The sequence below is a fragment of the Thunnus maccoyii genome, chromosome 19 (assembly GCF_910596095.1).
Source record: "Thunnus maccoyii chromosome 19, fThuMac1.1, whole genome shotgun sequence".
In the NCBI taxonomy this organism is placed as follows: domain Eukaryota; kingdom Metazoa; phylum Chordata; class Actinopteri; order Scombriformes; family Scombridae; genus Thunnus; species Thunnus maccoyii.
The window spans coordinates 20,764,478-20,785,253 of NC_056551.1; the positions used below are offsets into that span (position 1 = coordinate 20,764,478).

General features: G+C 38.7%; 1 protein-coding gene across 1 annotated transcript; it reads left to right on the plus strand.

The window, feature by feature from the left end:
* Nucleotides 1–13,340: 13,340 nt before the first annotated feature.
* Nucleotides 13,341–17,340, plus strand: ptger4b (prostaglandin E receptor 4 (subtype EP4) b). Its single transcript, XM_042396027.1, has 2 exons — nt 13,341–14,673; nt 15,638–17,340. The coding sequence occupies exons 1-2, from the start codon at nt 13,885–13,887 to the stop codon at nt 16,211–16,213; spliced, it is 1,365 nt and encodes a 454-aa protein (XP_042251961.1). The 5' UTR covers nt 13,341–13,884; the 3' UTR covers nt 16,214–17,340.
* Nucleotides 17,341–20,776: the final 3,436 nt, after the last annotated feature.

A 20,776-nucleotide genomic window follows, 5' to 3' on the forward strand; every position in this document is an offset into this window, starting at 1 on the left:
TAACTCGTAAAAGTTAAATTTGTCATTTTTACACTTCGGTTTTGTACGGATTAAACAAACAAGATAAAAAGTATTACTTAACAGTGCAGATGCTTTTGCTGCTTGCACTCGACTGCCTGCATTTTTCTGCTGATGTTCTTGTTTTTCTTCTGTGAGAAAATATGAGCAGCGGTTACTGGATACTTTCTGGATAAATCACTGGGACTGTAATTTTTTGAAGCTATAGTAGACTATTGCCATATTTCGACATTTTTATGACCTCCTCATTATTACGTGAGCGTGGCCTACCGACAGCACAAGCCTGTGCTGCAGTGGCTGGAAACATGGTACTTAGCTAAAGTTAAATAGCAGCAAGATGCCCCCCTTATCCATGGACGGCTTCCACAAACTTCCACAGAGGATTGCAGTTTTAAGTGAGCGTGGAAGTGGATGGACTATGTGAGAACAACACCACTTTAGCATGGACTCAAAACAGTGGACAAGATCATGCTAATACATGGCTAAGTAGCACCAACACCACTAAGAAGAAACAAGAGGGCTATGCACCTCATAATGACACTATAAGTGATAGTCCTCCCTGGAACTCTCTTCAAGTTCAAGTTCAAGTTTATCATCCCAACTCTACACAGCAAAGGTATACAGTAGGATGAAATTGCATTTCTCTCAAAAGACCTACAAATTGACATTTGGATTGAGAATAAACACGACACATCAACAATTTATAGCAAAAAGAGAAGACGCATATCAATACGACAAGAACAATCAATAGTGGATAAATGTAAAAGTGCATTAGTACACTGTGCAAATGGCTGCAAATTGAATTAATAAATATAATAAAAATATAAGTAAATAGCTAAAAATGGATGTGGCAGTGTTCGCTTGGTTTAAATAAGAGCACTAGTGTTGTGTTAGGGGGTAGGGTGGGGACCAAGCTAGATGAATGGATGGGGGCAGCAGTAAGTTAAGCGGTCTGACAGCCTGGGGGAAAAAGCTGTTGCACAGCCTGGTAGTCCGTGTACGGATGCTTCTGAACCTCCTGCCGGATGACAGAAGGACAAAAAGCAAGTGTGAGGGGTGAGAGGGGTCTTCCACAATGCTGGAAGCTTTCCTCTTGGAGCAAAGCCTAAGACTAAATCATTTCCCTGGAAAATGGGCGGACTAATAACAGGCAGAGCCCAATGTAATGAGATTTGTGATGCAACTGGCTGGCCCGCATTATCATCCAGGCAGAGCGCCTCTTCAAGCCCTGTTCACAGTAGGACACAGCCATGGACAGCTGTGAAAGGGAGTACTAGCAACAAACCTCCACAACAACCAAGTGTGCAACTGGAGAATAGATTTGCTCCACTGTTGCAGGACCCTGGATCTCTGTTTGATGACCAGAATAACCTCTCATCTTCACACAGCAGGTTAAGAACTGAGAGTAACACAGAAATTAAAGGGATACAAGGAAAGCTAATGACTGGGCCTCAAACTCTGATTGTGGATGAATTTGCTGTAAAAGATGTAAGGAGCATTTGCAGTGAGAACACCAAAATATTCTGCGCTCCCAAAGATATGGTCTCTAACATGACAGAAAAAAATCCTGAATATCATTACTGGGCATCCAACTGTGAAAAACATCCTCATGCACATAGGGGCCAATGATGTTGTGAAACAACAGTCTGAAGCACTGAAATGAGACTTTGGTGATCTGTTGAACACACTCAGCTCTTTGAATGCTGAGGTGTTTATCAGTGGTCCTCTACCACCAGTCAGAAGAGGAGTTGAGAGATTCAGCAGATAGTTGGCACTGAACACATAGCTTTCAACTGCATGTGCTGTCCATTCACTGCACTTTATTGACAATTTCAAACCCTCTGGGACCGCAGACATCTTTTTGAGAAAGATGCCTTAATAAGTCAGGAGCAAACTTGTTCCTCTCTGACCTATTAAACTTCCTATGTCAACTATCTGTTCCCTCTGCCAAGGACAAGAGACAGAGGAATCAAGAAGAAGAAGAAGACATTACACAACGTGGCAGAAACCTTGTGAAAGACAGCCACTTCAGCCCCTGCCTGAAGAGAGCTTCAAACATGAGTTATCAGAGCCAAAAGGAAGAGTGTCCACCCCCCTCACCAACAAGTGCCTGTGAGGATTCACCTTCTTCATCCCCCAAACCCCATCCAGGACACCATCCTCTCCAATCACCCTTTCTCCCTCCTCCCTCCTCTAGGAGTTCATGGACCAAATGAAGTTTGGTCACTGCTTGGACCAAACTTACACCCCACCCTACCCAAGCACAATCTTAATTTTATGTTTTTAACTGAAACTTGGTTAGACCAAGTCAACAGTGCAGCTTTTGTAGTTGAGTCAACAACTTCCAACTTCAGTTTTATCAGTGAAACTAGAGTTGGAGTTGCCATTTTGTTTAATGATTCCCTCCATATGTGGCTCTCCAGTTGAATTCTTCATCCAGAGCTATATTTCTAAATATCTACAGGCTACCTAAATATTGTGCAACTTTTTTTGATGACTTCTCTGAACCATTGTCTATAATCTATATTGACTTTGACTGTATAATTATTGTTCTTGATTTGAACATCCATGTTGACAACCCCCAGGACAGAGGGACAAAAGACCTGTGTTGTGTTCTTGATAACTATTGACTGACTCAGCATGAGATGGAGCCCACACACACAATAAGGGGCACACCCTGGACTTAATCATCTCCAAAGGTCTGAACATTTCTAAGGTTGTGGTGACTGATGTTGCTCTCTGATCATTCCTGTGTTTTCTTTGAGAGTCCTATCTCTGTGCACACAAATGTTCAAACAGCTAATCACAACACAGTACATCACTGAAAACACCAGTGAAACATTTATTCAGGCATTCTCTTCCACATCCACCGTCTCTTGGGTCTCAGTAAATGAGCTTGTAGAGAGTTTCACTTCTAAAATTGAAATAGTTACTGATGCCATTGCGCCCACTAAGATGAAAGTTGTCTGTGGTAAGGGAAGATGGAGAAATGCCACGCTGGTCAGAATAGAAAAAAGAGAGTGTCGAAAAGCTGAATGCAGGTGGTGAAAAACAAATCTCCAGGTTCATCATTGCATCTATAAAGAGAGACTTTGCAAGGAGGTCCTTCTTCTCTGACATTCTCATGACTTTTGCTGTCAACAGGCTAACAAACCCCCCTGTGTCAGTAGCCTCTGAACTTCTATCCATCAGGGCCTGCCATCTATTTGCCCCCTTCTTCACTGATAAAATTCAGTAAAGTAGACAGTGCCTCCATATCAGGTACAAGATATGTGTTGTCCCTGTGTCTACTTAAAATCAATTCAAGTAGTATGACACAATGATCGTATCAACCACAAAAACTTAGAAGACATTATACAACATCTGAAAAACTCCTGCTGCCTTGAAATTCTGCCAACAGGCTTTTTCAAAAATGTTTCTAATTGCATGGCTTCAGATCTTCCACAAATTGTTAACATGTCTCTTCTCTCAGGTGTCTTTCCACAAGCTCTGAGTACTTCTGTCATCAAGCCACTCTTAAAGAAGAACAATCTAGACACTTCACTAATGAACAAATGAAACCTCCCATTTTTAAGTAAAATAATTGAAAAAGCTGTTGAACAACTTCTTGGCACTAAACAACAGGGTTGATGTCTTCCAGTCAGTAATTATACCACACCACAGCAATGAGACTGCTACTGTTAAGGTCCTCAATGACATCCACCTAAACACAGACAGTAGCAGTATTTCAGTCTTAGTAAAAACTGGAAAACTGGGGGGACTTTCTGGCACAGTACTAAACTGGTTTGAATCCTACTTAAAGGACAGGGACTACTTTGTGTCTATAGGTAATTACACATCTGAGTGTTCCCCAAGGCTCAGTTCTGGGGCCTCTTCTGTTCAACATCTACATGCTCCCACCAGCTCAGATTATGGAAAACAACAAAATTTGTTACCATAATTATGCAGTTGACACACAAATTTACATAACCATATCACCAGGGGACTATGGGCCAGTACAAGCACTGAGTAAGTGCATTGAACAAATGAACAATTAGATGTGCCAGAATTTTCTTCAATTTAACAAAGATAAAACTGAAATAATTGTTTTGGAGCAAGGGAAGAATGATTAAAAGTCAGCACTCAGCTTCAATCGATAATGTTAAAAACCACAAACCAAGCCAGAAATCTTGGTTTAGTCATGGACACAGGACCTGAATTTCAACAGCCACATTAAGACAATTACAAAGTCAGCCTACCATCAGCTAAAGAATATATCAAGAATTAAAGGACTTATGTCTCAGCAGGATTTGGAAAATCTTGTCCATGTATTTGTCTTCAGTAGACATGACTACTTTAACGGTGTCTTTACAGGTCTCCCTAAAAAATAAATCGGACAGCTAGAGTTGATTCAGAACGTTGCTGCTCGAGTCCTCACCAAGACCAAGAAACTGGCTTCCTCTCTGTCAAAGAATTGATTTTAAAATACTGCTGTTGGTTCATAAAGCACTGAAGGATTTAGGGTCAAAATATATTTCTGCTACGTTATGAACCATCCGGACCTCTCAGATCGTCTGGGAAAGGTCTGCTCTCTGTTCCCAAAGTCAAAACTAAACATGGAGAGGCAGCATTCAGTTTTTATGCTCCACATATCTGGGACAAACTCCAAGAGAACTGCAGGTCTGCTGCAACCCTCAGTTCTTTTAAATCAAGGCTGGAGGATTTTCTGTTTGCCATTGCCTTTTTTAAAATCATGAGGTTTTTGATTATTATCTTACGCTGCACTGTAACTTTTACTCTCCTGTTTTATCTGTCGTATTCTATTTTAGCTTATTTTTATTTCCACTTTTTAATTGTATTTAAATTACTTTTTATATTGCCTTCTGTTGCTTTTACATTCTGTTTTAATGTCTTTTATGTTTTATATAAAGCACTTTGAATTGCCTTGTTGTTGAAATGTGCTACACAAATAAACTTGCCTTGCCTTGCCTAGTGATCATCAGAGTTGCTGGCAGGTGGATTTTTAAACTTTGAACAGATCCAGGATAAGTGTTTCCTCCTGTTTCCAGTCTTTGTTGTTAAGCTAATTGTCTCCTGGCTCTAGCTTCATATTTAGTGTACAGCCGAGTGTAGTATGGATCTCCTTGTCTTTCCCCAAAAATACAACTATTCCTTTAAATATGCAAATAGCATCATATCTGACTGACTTGGGTAACTTTTTAATTCTGTGGACAAAACAGAAATTAAAAACGTATTGTCCCATCCTATTATCTCATATTATTGTCTTATATCTATGCTTCATTCTGAGATCTACTGCATATTTCTGTTATTGCTCAAGAAGATAGAGGGGAATAGTCATTGGTTGTTTTCAACATCACATCCTGTTTTATGTAAGGTCTATGAACGCAAGTTTAACAGTTTGGACAATAGTATGTAAGTATGTGAAAAACGGACTGTAAATGCACAGAGTTTTGGTGGTGATTGACTTTGAGTGAGAGAACATGAATTTTGAAATACGTGGTTGTTGAATGCGTTTTGTGTTGAAGCAATGAAAAGTGATCCAAAGTTTAGTCCACCACTGCCCTCTGTTGTGCTGACTTTGTTAAGAGTTTTGAAAAATTGAATTCAGTATTGAGAAATCTGTGTTAACAATTGTAAAAAAAAAACAAAAAACAAAAAAACAAACAAGCTGTAATGACAACACTGATATGTGGCCTGAGCGAATGTGAATCTATTTGCAGATGACACAGTTGTCTATGTAGCTCTTTATTGTATTAAGGTAAACATTTATATTCACAACACATACTGCATGTAGTCATGTGTTGCTACGACCACCTCAGTATTTCAGTTGAGAAATCTGATCTGATAGTATCCTCAATACATTTAGTGTGCAAACCCATCAATAAGTTGATGTCTCATGATAAGATCAAATTAAGACATGCTACAGCAGTCTTTCACACAGGACAAAAACTCTTATTTCAAAGTATTTTTAAGGTTAATACAGATGAATGACCTGCAATAAAGGCTCTTCAAAAAGTTTCAAAAATTGTAGTTGCATAATCAATTAAACATCCATGAAAACTAGCCTCCTGGCTAATTCTGTCATATTTACAGTAATGTTTATTGTGCATAATGTGCACTATCTGCACTGACAAGTAAACTGAATAAACTAACTGAACTAAAAATATAAAATAATAAAAAAAATTCAGGAAAATATGTGCTGTTTATGTGCAGTGGTGGTGGATGAGTTTGTAACTGGGGAGCACATCCCGTCTCAGACCATTTCATTAAATATTTAACTATGAGGACAAACTCTTCCTTTCCTTAAACCACTGGTTTAATATCAGCGCTCTGGGGCGAGCAGGCTGCATACACTTTTTTTGTCATCCCTCAGTGTTTATGGATTCTCTTTCACAGGAAGTAATCTCACTGCTGATATAATTTTTGGAATGTTTATTGGGGTTAAATCCAGACTACATCCTCGTCCTGAGACTTCCAACTTTAACCTCTACTTTTTTTAGCAGAACCGGGGAAGTAACCTGACTCTCCAGGGGGGTTCACTCCTGACTAACTACATGGGAAGTTGTGTGGGATGAGTGATTAGCTGGACTTTCTCTGGAGCAAACACATAAACACAGACGCAACCATTTATGGCACTGGCCTCTTGGCAATGTCAGAGTTGTGTAGTCTGGTTTTCATGAATAATTAGTATTGTTGAGTTTGACTGAAGAATTGCAAGAATTGACAGAGGAGTGCGGACATATCGGGACTTGCCTTTCAGTGATCTGTTCCCTTATTTAGAACAAAGAGGATCTTCAAGTTTTAATAGGCCTCTCAAACTATTGGCAATGAACACCGTGTGAGAGCAAAACATGCATAGTCATAAACCGCAACAGTAAAATAAACAACAAAATACAGATCTGCACTTGTAGGAGAGAAACAGAGTTATAGTCATTATATTATGTTATAGTCACACTCAAAAACAGCACATGCACATTTTTAATCAGTTAATAAATATTTTTCAGGGAATCTATGTGTGGTCTTACAGGATTGAGATGCAAGTGCACTTCAGCAGCCAATAAATTTCGAAATGGCAAATGGTATTTTCATTAGTTCCCTGGGGGATACTGCTCTACCAGAGAATCTGTGGTTTTGTCACATGACCCAACTCCACAAAGTGGACCTGAGCTGAAATGGTGCGAGTGGTGGAGGTGGGGAGGAGGGGTGGTAGGCTTGCTGCTTATACATCCCTGGGGAGCTAAAATATGTCTCTGGTTTTCCCAGGCTGGGACAGGACTTCTTGCTAGTGTATTCCTCTTTGAGAGGAAGCATTTAAGGTTTCTTCACTGTCATTTCTCAGCACTCACATGAATTGAAATGAAATTTGTCTTCTGCATTTAACCCCTCCTATACACTAGGTGTAGTGGGTAGCTGCAGTGCAGTGCCCGGGGCCAACTCCAGTTTTACGTGCCAGTGGTCAGGGGCACTGACAATAGTATTAACCCTAACTTACATGTCTTTGATGGTGGGAGGAAACCAGAGCACCTGGTGGAAACCCACACAAACACCATACAGAAAGGACCTTGGACAACCACAGTTTAAACCCAGGACCTTCTTGCTGTGAGGCAACAGTGCTAACCACTGAACCACTGAGCTACCCATTCCCTACATTCTCTATGTTTACAGGCATCCACACTTGTCAAGTTGAGCAATTGCAATATATTTGCTTCAAGTCTGACATGTGAAAATATTGAAATAAATGTTCTTCTGACTGCCACATAATTGTATGGTCAGGTGTTAGAAATTTAGTGTGGCTCCAGTGATGTACAGAACCATGGACCAGATTTTACTGAAATTCTGAAGAAAAGGAAATCCCAATGATACCACTGAAAGGTCTTAAGGTCATCTGCACAGGCCTTCATTAATGTCTGGGAGGGGATCATTCTACTCCACTGGGATGTCCAGTTACTGGAAACTGACCATAAAGGTGACTCATGTGGTCCTCATCAACTCTATTTGTTTTTATGTTTGAAGATTGTGTTTCATTGCTTTGAAGCCATTTTGTCACACAAGAAAAGTAAACAGATTGTGCAGATTTACAGATACTATATGACCACTTAGAAAAATAAATAGTATATTTATTAACAGTGACTTTCAATATCTTTTCAGAGATTACTTGGTTCATTAAATCTGTTGTCGAAATTCTTAGTCTGCAGGTGCAGTGTAGCGTACTGGAAACACATCTATATTGTTGTACTGGTTCACACTTCCTTCCTCTCAGGTGCCTGCTGACCTCTTTCTTCTTTCATCTTTCCTCTTGTTTTGTGTCAGCTTGCTACATAGAGTGGTTATCTAATTGTATATTACTGCATCCACCTACAAGATGTTCTGCAACTATCCACAAGCAATGCTCAAGCCCCTTCCCTCAGCTGGTAATATACAGACCAAACACTAGCAAGTGTAACTGTGAGCTGTCTATGCCTTCAGACCATAAAGATTTTCCCCCAACCTCAAATATTTAACTCATTTGTGAAAGAGCCACAGCAGACATGTCCCTGAGCTTACATCATTGTTCTTGTTTTGCACTAATGTTTTGTACCCTTAGGCGTTTACCATCACTCTCAGCTTCCAGGACATCGTGCCTCAACAGTTAAATGATGTGTTGCCAGTCTATCATTGTGCCAAAGCCACATCAAGTGTAAACCAGAGTGATACCTGATTGGCCATTTTGTTTAGGGAGTAAGGTAGCAGCTTCCCTGTGGGGAAAAAGTGAATACAACCCAAGAAACTGCCATTATCAAGCAGAGCGGATCTATTTGCGCTCTAAAAAGTGGCCCTGTGTGTACTCAAAAACATAATTTGGGTCTACATAATTTGATTAATCACAAATTTGTTAGAAATTTAACCACTGATGTACAATATCAACTTTGACAAGTTTTCCATCCTCCATTTTGCGGTGAAGAGGGACTCTTTGACTGTGTCAAAATCTAGTTCTAAGACTTTCATTGTTTTAGTTTATGTTGTGCTCATTTGTTGTGAAGCTGTGTTTCATCAAATTGCACACAGCAAACTGAGGGCAAGGTAGTATTATTCCATCATAGGAGTACTATAAAGCTGCAACCTTCAAACAATTATTTTTATTATCAAAAGATCTAATAATGATTTTCTTCAATAATTGATTTATTGCACAGTGTATAAAATGTCAGAAAATAGTAAAAAAATGTCATTCATTACTCCATGAAGCCCAAGTTAACATATTCAGATGACATTTTTTGTCTGACCACCTGTCAAAAACCCAAAGATGTTAAGTTTACTATCATGGAAAGCTATCAAATATTCACATTGAAGAATCTGGTTGAATTTTTGAGTATATTAGAGTAGTGGTGTGTACATCAACAAAACCTCAGTGGGATAGGTGCTGGATACAAAATCAATTGAATTACAAAGCAAAGAGTACCCAAACACTAAATCAAAAATACCTTTAATTCTATTTAGCAATGTTTCGACCAACTACAGGTCTTCCTCCGGCAAATACCCAAAGGAAGGAAATGAAGGGCATATTTAGCAGCTAAAGAGCCAGATGTTTCCCCCCAGTGGTTGGTGGAAACCACAACAGAGCTAAAAGGTTCAGCTTACATTAATCAGGTAGACACAAACACAACTTCAAATGAACACAAATCTTACTCTGTATCTGCTGGATGTGTAAATAAGCCGCAGGGATGCCACATTTTGTCATAAAATCGAGCCATAATAGTATGAAACGCACCACTTGTACTTTACATTGCATCACGACGTGTTAAATTAGAGGTGACATTCACACAATCATAAGCACAGCTCAAAGAAGACAAAACATTTTCACTTCCTGTGATCTTGTGAAAACCATGTTTGACTTAAACAGAAAGAAATTACACATGTTGCGAATGCGTGTTCATACTAATAGTTCAACAAAGATTATCTTAAAGATTATGATAAGGGCATGACTTACAGGGACTCTCACATGCAGGTTGTCAGTCATCTCTCAGTGGAAAACCTGATAAAGTTGAAGATGACGAGTGGAGAGAAAAAAAAGTTATAAGTGTGTTCAGGGCTGACTAAAAAAAAAGCATTTCCATTCAGCTTAGTTTGGTGGTAACAGATAGTCTACAAGAAATAAAATATGGTTTTTACATCAAATCTTACTGATTAATTATTGTCATAATTACAATAAAAAAGCAATGTTTGACGTTACTGAAGTATTTCTATCAAAGCCAGTAGTGATGCAGCAGTTTACACTGGAAAGAGATTTGCAACACCGGCATCAAGTCTGTTACAGGTATGATATAATATTATATAATTTTAAGATGCTTGTAATGCACAGTGTTTCTCATGCAATGACTTCTGATATATGATCAGTTTAAAGGTGCAGTGTTTAGAATTTAGTGGCCTACACACTGGTCTTTTAATATAGTGTTTTGATCAGTTTGATTGATTTAGTATTTATAATGTCTTCCTGCATTAAGACCATCCAATCAGTTTGAGAGTGCTCGCAGGTTCTAATCCTGTGTTTTCACTTTTAATACCTTTTTTGTACATATATGGATTATGTCTTTAAGTTTCAAAAGTTTTAATACGCTACTTCTGTGCAACAGACTGGCCTAACTCCTGTTCGAAACTCTGCAAATAAAATATGGTGAAGTCTTATGCGGTTTTCTTTTCATTACAAACACAGTAACACCCTTTTCTCAGTGCAGAGGCCACAGTGCCAGCTTTGCACTTTTGTCTTGTGCTGCAATATAAGCAACCTGTCCACATTACACAGAGGCATTTGATTTAATTTTAATGTCAAAAATATAATTAATTCAGGTTTAACACTTTTACAGGATTCATATTAATATTCTATATACATGATATATTGTCTCCATGTGTTTGCTATTAGCTTAATTTCAATGGCAACATAAGTTATGTTTATTGTTGGTCATAGCAGCAGAGGCAAATGCTATATTAGTGCAACCATACATTATTTTTTTTCAAATCACAGTGTAGCTGACTTATTTACTCTTCACCCTCACCCTTCATACCACGAATGTTCTTTTCCTCTTTGTGAGACGGAGAGAAACCTCACCCTGAGGTCAGAGGAAGTGGTAACTCTAGGTTTCGTCAGTGTTTAGCGGAGTATATGACACGTTTTCAGCATGCACCACAGATCACTCCACCACTTTGTAAAAGTGTACCAACAATAACATCCTGCTCTAAAACAATTTGTTTATAGACCATAAATAACAGAATAAATTAGTGAGTCACTCCCTGTTTGATTCAGTGAACACACTGTCAACTTCCTGATTGTGTCCTAACAAACATTTATATATTTATCAGTCGCAGCTGCTTTCGGGGACACAATCCGACTGCCCCCAAGTAAAACAGAATGCTGACAAATTAAAAAATCTCAGTGTTAAAAGAAAGTGTTTTTACACCACTTAATCTTTTTTTTTTACTATTTCCTTTTAGCTACATTTTAAAACTGTCTTCAATAAATTATTTGATTTTTATAGTTTAATTCATTGAGGTTTTGGTTTGCAATTTTACGAAGTCTTGAAGTGACTCAGTGGAAAGTTTATAGGATGAGCAACAGTAGTGATAAGGTGCTTTTACTAAAAGTTGAAAGTGCATGTAGATGATGCAGTTGTGTGTTTAGGTTTCTGACTTTTGTGAACTGAGTGTGAGAAGTAAATAATAATGTACATAGGTGGCTGATATTTGCTTCTATTTCATCAATATCCTTTGCTAAGGATCACACTATATGTCAGCATGACTCTGTGAATCAGCAACTAAGAGTTGTGCAATGTAGAAATGCTCCATTACAAGTGAACATGCTGCATTTAACATTTTACTTAAGTAAAAAAATAAAGGTACAGAAGTGATAAGATTAAAATGTTTTCATGCAGAATGTCTCCTTTTATTGTGTGTGTTTTTCAGTGTTGATGCATTAACATGTAAGCAGCATTTTAGGTGCAGCTTATTTGAACAAGGCTCCTTTATATACTGACAAGAAGTTTGGTCTTTATAGGGGTTTTCAATAGGCTGAGACTTTGGGCCTCCTCTTACAGCTTGGAAAAAGGCACCCCCTCAAACACCCCCTCAAACAACCTCTTCCTCCCTTGCCCCCTTAGTTTACTTGCTTAGTTAGATTATGTTATTTGATCCTAAAGACACTCAACAATTGAGCCAAGATAGTCTGATATTGTTGTTTGACAAACTTCAGACTACACTAAATACATAAAAAAAGCTCTGTCTGAAGGCATTTATTTGTTTCTGACTCTGGGAAAGTGGGAAAAGCAGTAAAATTCCTGCAAACTACTGTATCTCTGAACTATCTCTTTAACCAAATCACACACATTTAAGCTATTCTACGTGATCTCCTTTTGATAACTTATTTAATATTTTTCACTTGCATTCACTGAGCCTCTCCTGAAACTGTTTGGAGGCCCCTGTGGAGGCCCACTTCCCACTTTGAAAACCTCTGGTCTGTAACAATGAGTCATATTCTTTGTACATAAAATCTTACTCTTGACAGTGGTGGTGCACTTTTGACGTATTTTACTTGAGTGCCATTTCCTGATACTAATTCTGCTCCATTTCATTTGAAAGGGAAATATTGAACTCCATCACATTTATTTGTAAGAACTTTGCAGATCAATATTTCACATACAAAACCTATGATGTGCTAATGAAATACATTGCATTGTTACAGATTAAATTACCTATTAAATACCCAGCAGTGTACAGTATAATGTAGGAAAAAATGAGCTCCTTCTCAACTTAAGCAACATCAAAATACTGACTAAATGTTAATAATGCTCCAATAATATGTATACAATAATATAACACTCAGAAAGGGGCTATTCTGGTGAAATATTACTTGACTTTGTATATTTTAAATACATTTTGCTGATAAAACTTCTGTTCTTAAGTAAAACTTGCAGGACTTTTACTTGCAATGGAGTATTTTTACTTAAAGTAAAGGAACTGCACCACCTTTGCACACACAGTACCAAGTGACTATTGCTGTAAAATAGCATATATAATAGCAATAGTAATTGCAGTACTTAAATGCACTTGCTACTTTTTGTATGATACACCAACAAAGTCTGTTTTCAGAGCAGAAGAATCTCTGGACAACTCACAGTGAATCACTATCATTTCAGTTTTTCTGCTGATTGGACATTTTTGAAGAGATGCCCGCAGTCTTGTTTCGTCAGTATGATTTCCAAAACGAATAGTTTATTAATTCTCGATCTTAATGCTTCAAGTGAGAATCATATTGCAATGCGCAGGTCATGTGGTAACAGCTGTGGTCTCTGTGTTTGTCTGTCTGTTTTTTCCACATTTTACAGCCTCGTTTACACATGCAGACTTCTTAATAAATTAACTCATTTTTATTTAAACCAGCACGTGCGTTGAGATACATTGACAATGAAGAACTGAAACACATATGCGACGTGTGGCGCGTGTTCCCCCTCTCTTTCTGCATGCGTTACCTGACTGCACACACGGCGCCTATTTCTCTAACAGCCCACTGGTTAAATGATATGCAGAGGAGGAGCTGCCTTCAGTGGCTCAAGAAAGAAACTTCCCTGTCAGTTGTGAGTGAGGTAACAACGTGAGGCGCCGCTCGCAGTCTTGGGGAGCATCTTTTGCCAACACAAAGCTTCTGAAGTAATTTTATTTGTGGATTCCTCGTGTTTTCATCAGACACTGAAGTTTGGAATATGGAGTTTGAATTCTGTGCGTAAAAGAGACGTTTATGGAGATGATGGATTTGCCTAATGTCGGAGAAGCTGGAGAACGCAATTTAATGGAAAGTGTCACTACTTCGAAAGTGAGAGGAAAGCTTTTGCTTAGTGTGAAGCAATGAGAGAACTCCCTGCAGGTATGACCACCGGGCAAATTCACAACATCACCATCCCGGTGATAATGTTCATTTTTGGGGTGGTGGGAAATGTCATCGCCATAGTGGTTCTGCGGATATCACGAAAGGAACAAAAGGAGACGACTTTTTATACACTTGTGTGCGGCCTGGCAGTGACAGACCTCCTGGGCACCCTGCTGGCCAGCCCGGTCACCATTGCCACTTACATGAAGGGCTCCTGGCCGGGAGGAGACCCGCTGTGCCAGTACTCTGGATTCATCCTGCTCTTCTTCTTCTTGGTCCAGCTCAGCATTGTGTTTGCCATGTCAGTGGAGAGATACTTGGCAATAAACCATGCATATTTCTATAACGAATATGTCAACCAAAAACTTGCCGCGCTGGCTCTTTTGGCCATTTACATTACCAACATGGTGTTTTGCGCGCTGCCCATCATGGGGTTCGGCCAGGTGAAGCTGCAAGTTTCGAGAACCTGGTGTTTCATCGACTGGCAGAACAATCAAACAACAGTCGCCACTTTTAACTTGATGTACGCAGGTGTGAACTCAGTCATTGTGTTGGCCACTGTCATATGCAACGTGATGGTGTGCGGGGCTCTGATCCTGATGCACAAGCGCTTCATTCGACGAACGTCTTTGGGCACAGGCCAGCGGCGCATCGCGGAGCTCAGGCGCAGACGGAGTTTCGGACGTTTGGCTGGAGCAGAGATCCAGATGGTCATCCTGCTTATAGCCACCTCCGCTGTGGTTCTCATCTGCTCCATACCTTTAGTGGTGAGTTTTGGGGAAACTACGTATGTGCGCAATAGGTTGTTTACGCCTAAGGAAGAACAGATAAGTGTTGAGTCACTCAGAGAACGAAAATGCAGATTTGGAGAATATAATTAAATGTCTTTAAAATAATAAAGTGAAATCTAATTTAATAAATAAAATAAAAAGATTCTGCACTTGTATAAAAGAAACTTATTTAAATAAGGTTACATAAAACATTAAATAACACAAACTGGCAGATGGTAAACAATAATAGCCTATATCACCTTTGCATTTGTGTGCACGCTGCAGGTGCAACCTCTCTTTCAAAGTTCTTCGAAACTGAACTTTGTGTTCCATTGTTAGATCTTTGACGCATCTTACTGAGGGGGCAAGTGATGCTCACACACGTAGGAACATCTGTGGTTTAAAATGTCAACTCTCATGTGTTTGCAAACAGTCCAAACAGTTTGCTTATTTCTGCCATATTCTTGCTTACTCACTGCAGAATGACAAACACAAATTCCTGCATCTGTTAATGATTGAATTAATAACCCCACTTCTATTACTCATTAAAATATCAATAAACATCAAGCCTTTTGTGATTCTGGCGCACTGAAAGGATGGCTGTTGATTAGACTCTGGGGGAGCCCAAAAGCCAAAGGCTCATTTGTGATGAATGATGGTGAGAAATGTAACTCTATTGTTATTGGCCTCTTGCCATCTCTGCACGGCTGTGGTTGCACAGATGTTTAATTTGGCCAAGAGTGTATTTAGAGTTGACCAGCACATGCCAACCATGTAAGAATATGTGAAATAAACAGTTATTTTACTTGTAAAAACACTCACTCAAATTGTTTTTGCATTTGAAAAGTTGTTCCATGTTTCTTTTACTTCATAAACAATCAATTTATGGATGTTTATTTCACTTCTTAATGCATCCGTGATTAATAATCAACCACTTCTGTTTTCTCTCCTATGCTGTCAGTTGAGGATCTTCATGAACCAACTCTTCAGAGACGAGACATTTAAGAAATCTGAGTTGCATGAAGACCTGCTGGCCATCCGCATGGCCTCCGTCAACCCTATCCTTGACCCTTGGATCTACATCCTTCTCAGAAAGACGGTGGTCCTCAAGCTGATGGAAAAAATCAAGTTTCTGTTCTGCAAAATGGGAAGGCGGGGACGGAGGAACGGCGGGCAGTTCCGCTGTGCTGACGGCCACCTCTCCTCCTCCATCCTGTCTCGGGATTCCCCGTCGCTGGTGTCACGTGAGCTGCAGGAGATGGTTAACACCTCGCAGACCTTTCTGTACCCTTCCGGGGGAAACAGTGGGAGACTGGGGTCATTTAAAGAAGGGGCACAGGGCAGCTCCAGTCCACCAGCTGAACAGAAATTACAGGGCCCCCAGGAGGTGGAAGGACCTCAGACGGGGCTTCCACAGACTGATTTAGAGGACACAGCGCCTGGCCGGCCACTGAAAGAACTTCCAATGTGCTCCAACCCGGCACTACAAGTAACCTTCACAGATGAGACCGCAAACATACAGGAGAAGTGCATATAACCACTGAAAATCATCCATCACTGTAATTGGACTGTCTCAGAACAGAAGATAGGAACTAATGACGGCACTGCAAAGACGATAATGGAAAAGCGTCTGAAGACTGAATAATTATCCATCAATCTGTAGATATCTATGTGACATAGTGGACAGATATTACTGGACTAAATATCCATGATCAATGTATTACTCCTCAATTGTAGCTGACCACAAACACCATATCACTAAACACACTTCAGTACAATCACAGCAGTTATATCCACAACACCATAAAGAACAACATGACATTATAGAGGAGCTCCTTTTGTCGCACTTTTCAAATTCAAAAACCACTGCGAGGCTGTTAGTAGGCTGATGTTTGTTTTGTAGCATTATGAAAATCTGCGCAATGGCAGTAAAGAATTAATGTTAAAAAATGTGAACAGTGTTCCATGATGTTTATTTATTTTAAGTATGAAAATGTATGCTATTGTCTTCTCTGTGAGAAGGAATCAGATAGTGTGGAGCCATTTTAAATCGGTACAAGATGAAAATGTTCATAGTTTTCTTTTTTTTATTTTTATTTTGGTACATAGCAACATTTGCAAGTAATTTGGTCATGCTGGTTGACAGAGCAGCTCTAACATCAAAGCCAGAGTCATACCATCCCCTGCATTTCATAATAAAAGGCAGCTATATTGTGGTTTCTCTACAGTACAAACCCTGGAGGATGTTAGGAGGCCTCCTAAAGTAACGCCTTAATATAAACTTGTTAATTTTGTCAATTTACCCCACTACTTTGTAAGGATTAATCCAACACAATCTGATTTTACCTTAATGTGCAATGCCTCTAATCTAATCAGATTTTATAGGAGAATCAAGAATGCAAATAAGACATCACTGAGTTTAGGGGATTTGTCTGTTCCTGAAATAGATATCCTGGTTTAACACAGTATCAGTGCTATTGTTTCTATAAAGATGTATCTAAATATCAAAACGTGTTCATATTACAAAGTTAAAGTTCTTTTTTGTTGTTGTTGCAACAGCCAGACTCATTTAACACAAAAGGTTTACTCTCTTGTGAGCAAACTGCATGTTGTACCAAAATCATGAATAAACTGAAAATAAAAGTTGGAAAATATTCACATAAATTAACAGTTTGTCTCTTTTTGTCAAGTGAAAGAGTTAATACCCAGGTTTAGTATCACAGTGAAGTGAACTTCTGCATTGTAGAGATTAAAGGAGGGGTTCACAATTTTTTAAGTTTGTCCTCAGGTGCCAAAATATACATTGAAACAGGTTTTTTCTTGCTGTAATTGTTCCTCCTGTTCATACTGATCCACAGCCTTCCTTCTGTGCAAAAATTACTACATGATATTAAGCTAAAAAACACTGTAAATAAAATATATAGACTGTGCTGTAAAGAAGGAGGAGAGATATACAAAGGATATATTTAGAGCTGAGACGATTAGTTGATTAATTGGTTGACAAATTTCATCGGCAACTACTGATCGTTTAAAATATTTTTCAAGCAAAAATGACAAACATTCACTGGTTTTCAGCTTCTCAAATGTGAGGATTTGCTACTTTTTATTTCTGTAAATTGAATATTTGGGGTTCTGGACTGTTGGTTTAACTCTCATCCTACCAACATATTTTACATTCAAGGACTACCATCTGGGGTCCCTTGGGACCCCAAGAATAAACTACTGTAAGAAACATCCATCATAGCAAAATGTTAACTTATTTCATCTCAAAGCTTTATTAGTTATGTAATTAATGTCATCTGGAAAAAAAACCCCAAAACATTATTATTTTAGGAAAGTAACAGTTAATTTGCATATTGTGTAAAACGAAAATATATACTTTTCTTTAATACAAATTGCAGCTTTTTTCCAAAGTACAATCTTTCTACAAAGCCTTCAAAATGACTGACAGAGTGCCTCTACCCCTCCAATAGTGTGTGATACTTTAAATTGGGATCCATGGTAAACATGAACTCAATAAATAGTTCCATCTATTAAAACTGCATAAACTGAATTGGGTGTTTTTGACTGGGGTCCCCCAAAACCTCAATACATTGGTATTTTTAAAAAAGCACTAATTAAAACAGAAACAGAAAACAATGATATGAAGACATTAGGAATAAATTGATGGACAAAGTCAGAAAATATACCTCTGGGGTCTGCAGGTTCCCCAGTTGGTAGGATTAAGGTTAAACAAACAAATTATTTGAAGACATCACCTCAAGCTTCAGAAAATGTGATGGACATTTTTCACTGTATTGTGATATTTTATAGGCAATTATTCAAGAAAATAATCTGCGTGTGACTCGAAACTATGGTGGGTGGGGTCAGCAAAATCTATTTAACTTGAATGTAGCCATCTCCCTGAATATTTGTTGTATGTGTAATATTGATCAGAACATCTTGATGATGGAAAATTAAATGGATATAAATCACTTGAGGTTAATGGAAGGAAGACACATCTTTATCAATCAAAACAACTTAACCTGAAGGAGAGTGACGTGCAAAGAATTTCTGCAAAACCTCTCACAGAAACACTAATTATTAGGGTGTAATTCATTTCTATGTAAAAACAGATGTAGAGATTGCTAAAACAGATCCTTACTGAAATTCAAGCCTGTTTTCAAGTCAATTTTCTAAAATAACAATTTCTTTTGCCAGCATGTCACTGTCAGTGCCATTTAGCTACTGAGAAAATACAGGTCACCTTTTATCCCTTTCATCTCCACAGTGCTGATGGCTAAAACACATGTTTAACCAGTAGCCAGTTCAGATGGCATGGAACCTCTCACCTGTAGACGGATGGTTTCTTCACCCCTGAAGACTTCCAGGGCCAATGTGGCCGGTTTCCAAAGCCTTCAGAGAGCAGCAGAAACCTCCCTGTGAGAACAATATCCCATTAAAAAAGCCGTGACCTCAGACTGAGAAATCTGTTAAAGTTATACAGCCTCTAGAGAGGAAATAGTGATTGACAAAACAGTTGTGATAGGATTTAAATGTAGGGCGAAAGGAAAAATGATTCTTCTCGGAAACTTGTCCCCCGTTTCCTCACCTCATCAACTAAAGTAATACACTACAGTGTATGTGACAGTGACAGGCTGTTTTAGACATTTGAACCCCTGCCACAAGGAGCCTGTGAAAACAATTGGCTATTAGACGATGCCACTCATAAAACAGGAGCGTTCAAGTTGTGGCCTTTTTATACAGCCATGGAGTTAAGAGCAATGAGGCATCCAGGAGATGATGGATATAAAAGTGTAGAGCATTTGCAGAGAATCTGGGGATGAGAGATAGAAAGTAGGGGTGTGCCCGAATACAAATATGTTATTCGGCAAAGCACAAATAGTGGGTTTTTTACGAATATTTGTTTCATACAAATATTTTAACAATTATTGGTTTTTGGGAAGGAAAAAAAAAAAAGTCAAATACCAGCGTGCAGGTCAGTTACATCGCTATCTCACTCTCTGTCCTTTGCTCCACTGTTATGTCTATCAGCAGGTCTCAACGAGGGGAGTCACATCCACCTGCTACATGACGCACATTTCATTATTTGGACATCAGTCCCAGAGTTGGGGGTGTTCCCCAGAGATAAAGTTGAGCTACTGACACACGCGAAGTGCTCCCAAGGGAACACTTCATAAACACTTATTGTAACACTTTAATTTTCTAAAATTAAAATAGAAACAAAAACAGGATTTTTAAAGCATCTTTCAACTTTTATTCTAATACAAATACAAATAATTTTGCTGCCTCAACAAATACAGATACAAATACAAATACTGGGCCCTCTGCACATCCCTAATACAGAGATAGATTTAGGATTAAAGGGAAACTTCAGGATTTTTCAACCTGGACCCTATTTTCCAATCTTTTTGTGTCTAAGTGACTAAGTTTTTTAAATTGGTCCAGTATTGAGTGAAAGCACTTCAGCAGGCAGCTGCAAAATGGGCTGCAATGTAATCTGACAGGGCAATAGCACCCCATCAATGTACGTTCACTAAAAGTGCTAGTTTTTGCCACTGACAGGCTCAGATTGTTTTAAGTGTCTGACAACATTATGGAAAGGACCATACAGAGAAATAAAACATTTTTCTTTACCTTTCACTTGATCCAGTCTGTTTGTTGTTGTGTCTAACCAAGTTTCCCTTCAACGTTGGGCAGTCTGTAACATGCAGCAAATAGTCCATATAATAAAGATAGCATTTCCCAGCTTTACAGCATCACAAAATTATTCTAAAACTCAATGGAGGTCTTGAATGATTAAACTTTATTGATCCCCACAGGAGAGATTTACTTGTTACAGCAGGTCACAATTAGAAGGAAAAGAGTGAGTGAGTGATAAATAAAAACTATAAAAACTACATGCACTGTATACACCTATCACATACCAGAGATATGACCTGCAGTGGTAATACACACATGGTATGTAGCATTTGTACTAAAATAAGCTATTGCACTGGACAAAAAGAGAAAACGATATAAAGTCTTATTGCTCAAGATAAATGTGATGATAAATAAATGACAAAATTATGAATGAATAAATAAGATATATTGCCTGATA

What these genes read in the sequence shown, in the direction of transcription:
- ptger4b (XM_042396027.1), top strand. Translation starts at nt 13,885, where the DNA reads ATGAGAGAACTCCCTGCAGGTATGACCACCGGGCAAATTCACAACATC. An exon ending in TCTGCTCCATACCTTTAGTG is followed by an intron (nt 14,674 to 15,637) that starts GTGAGTTTTGGG and finishes CTATGCTGTCAG; the next exon opens with TTGAGGATCTTCATGAACCA.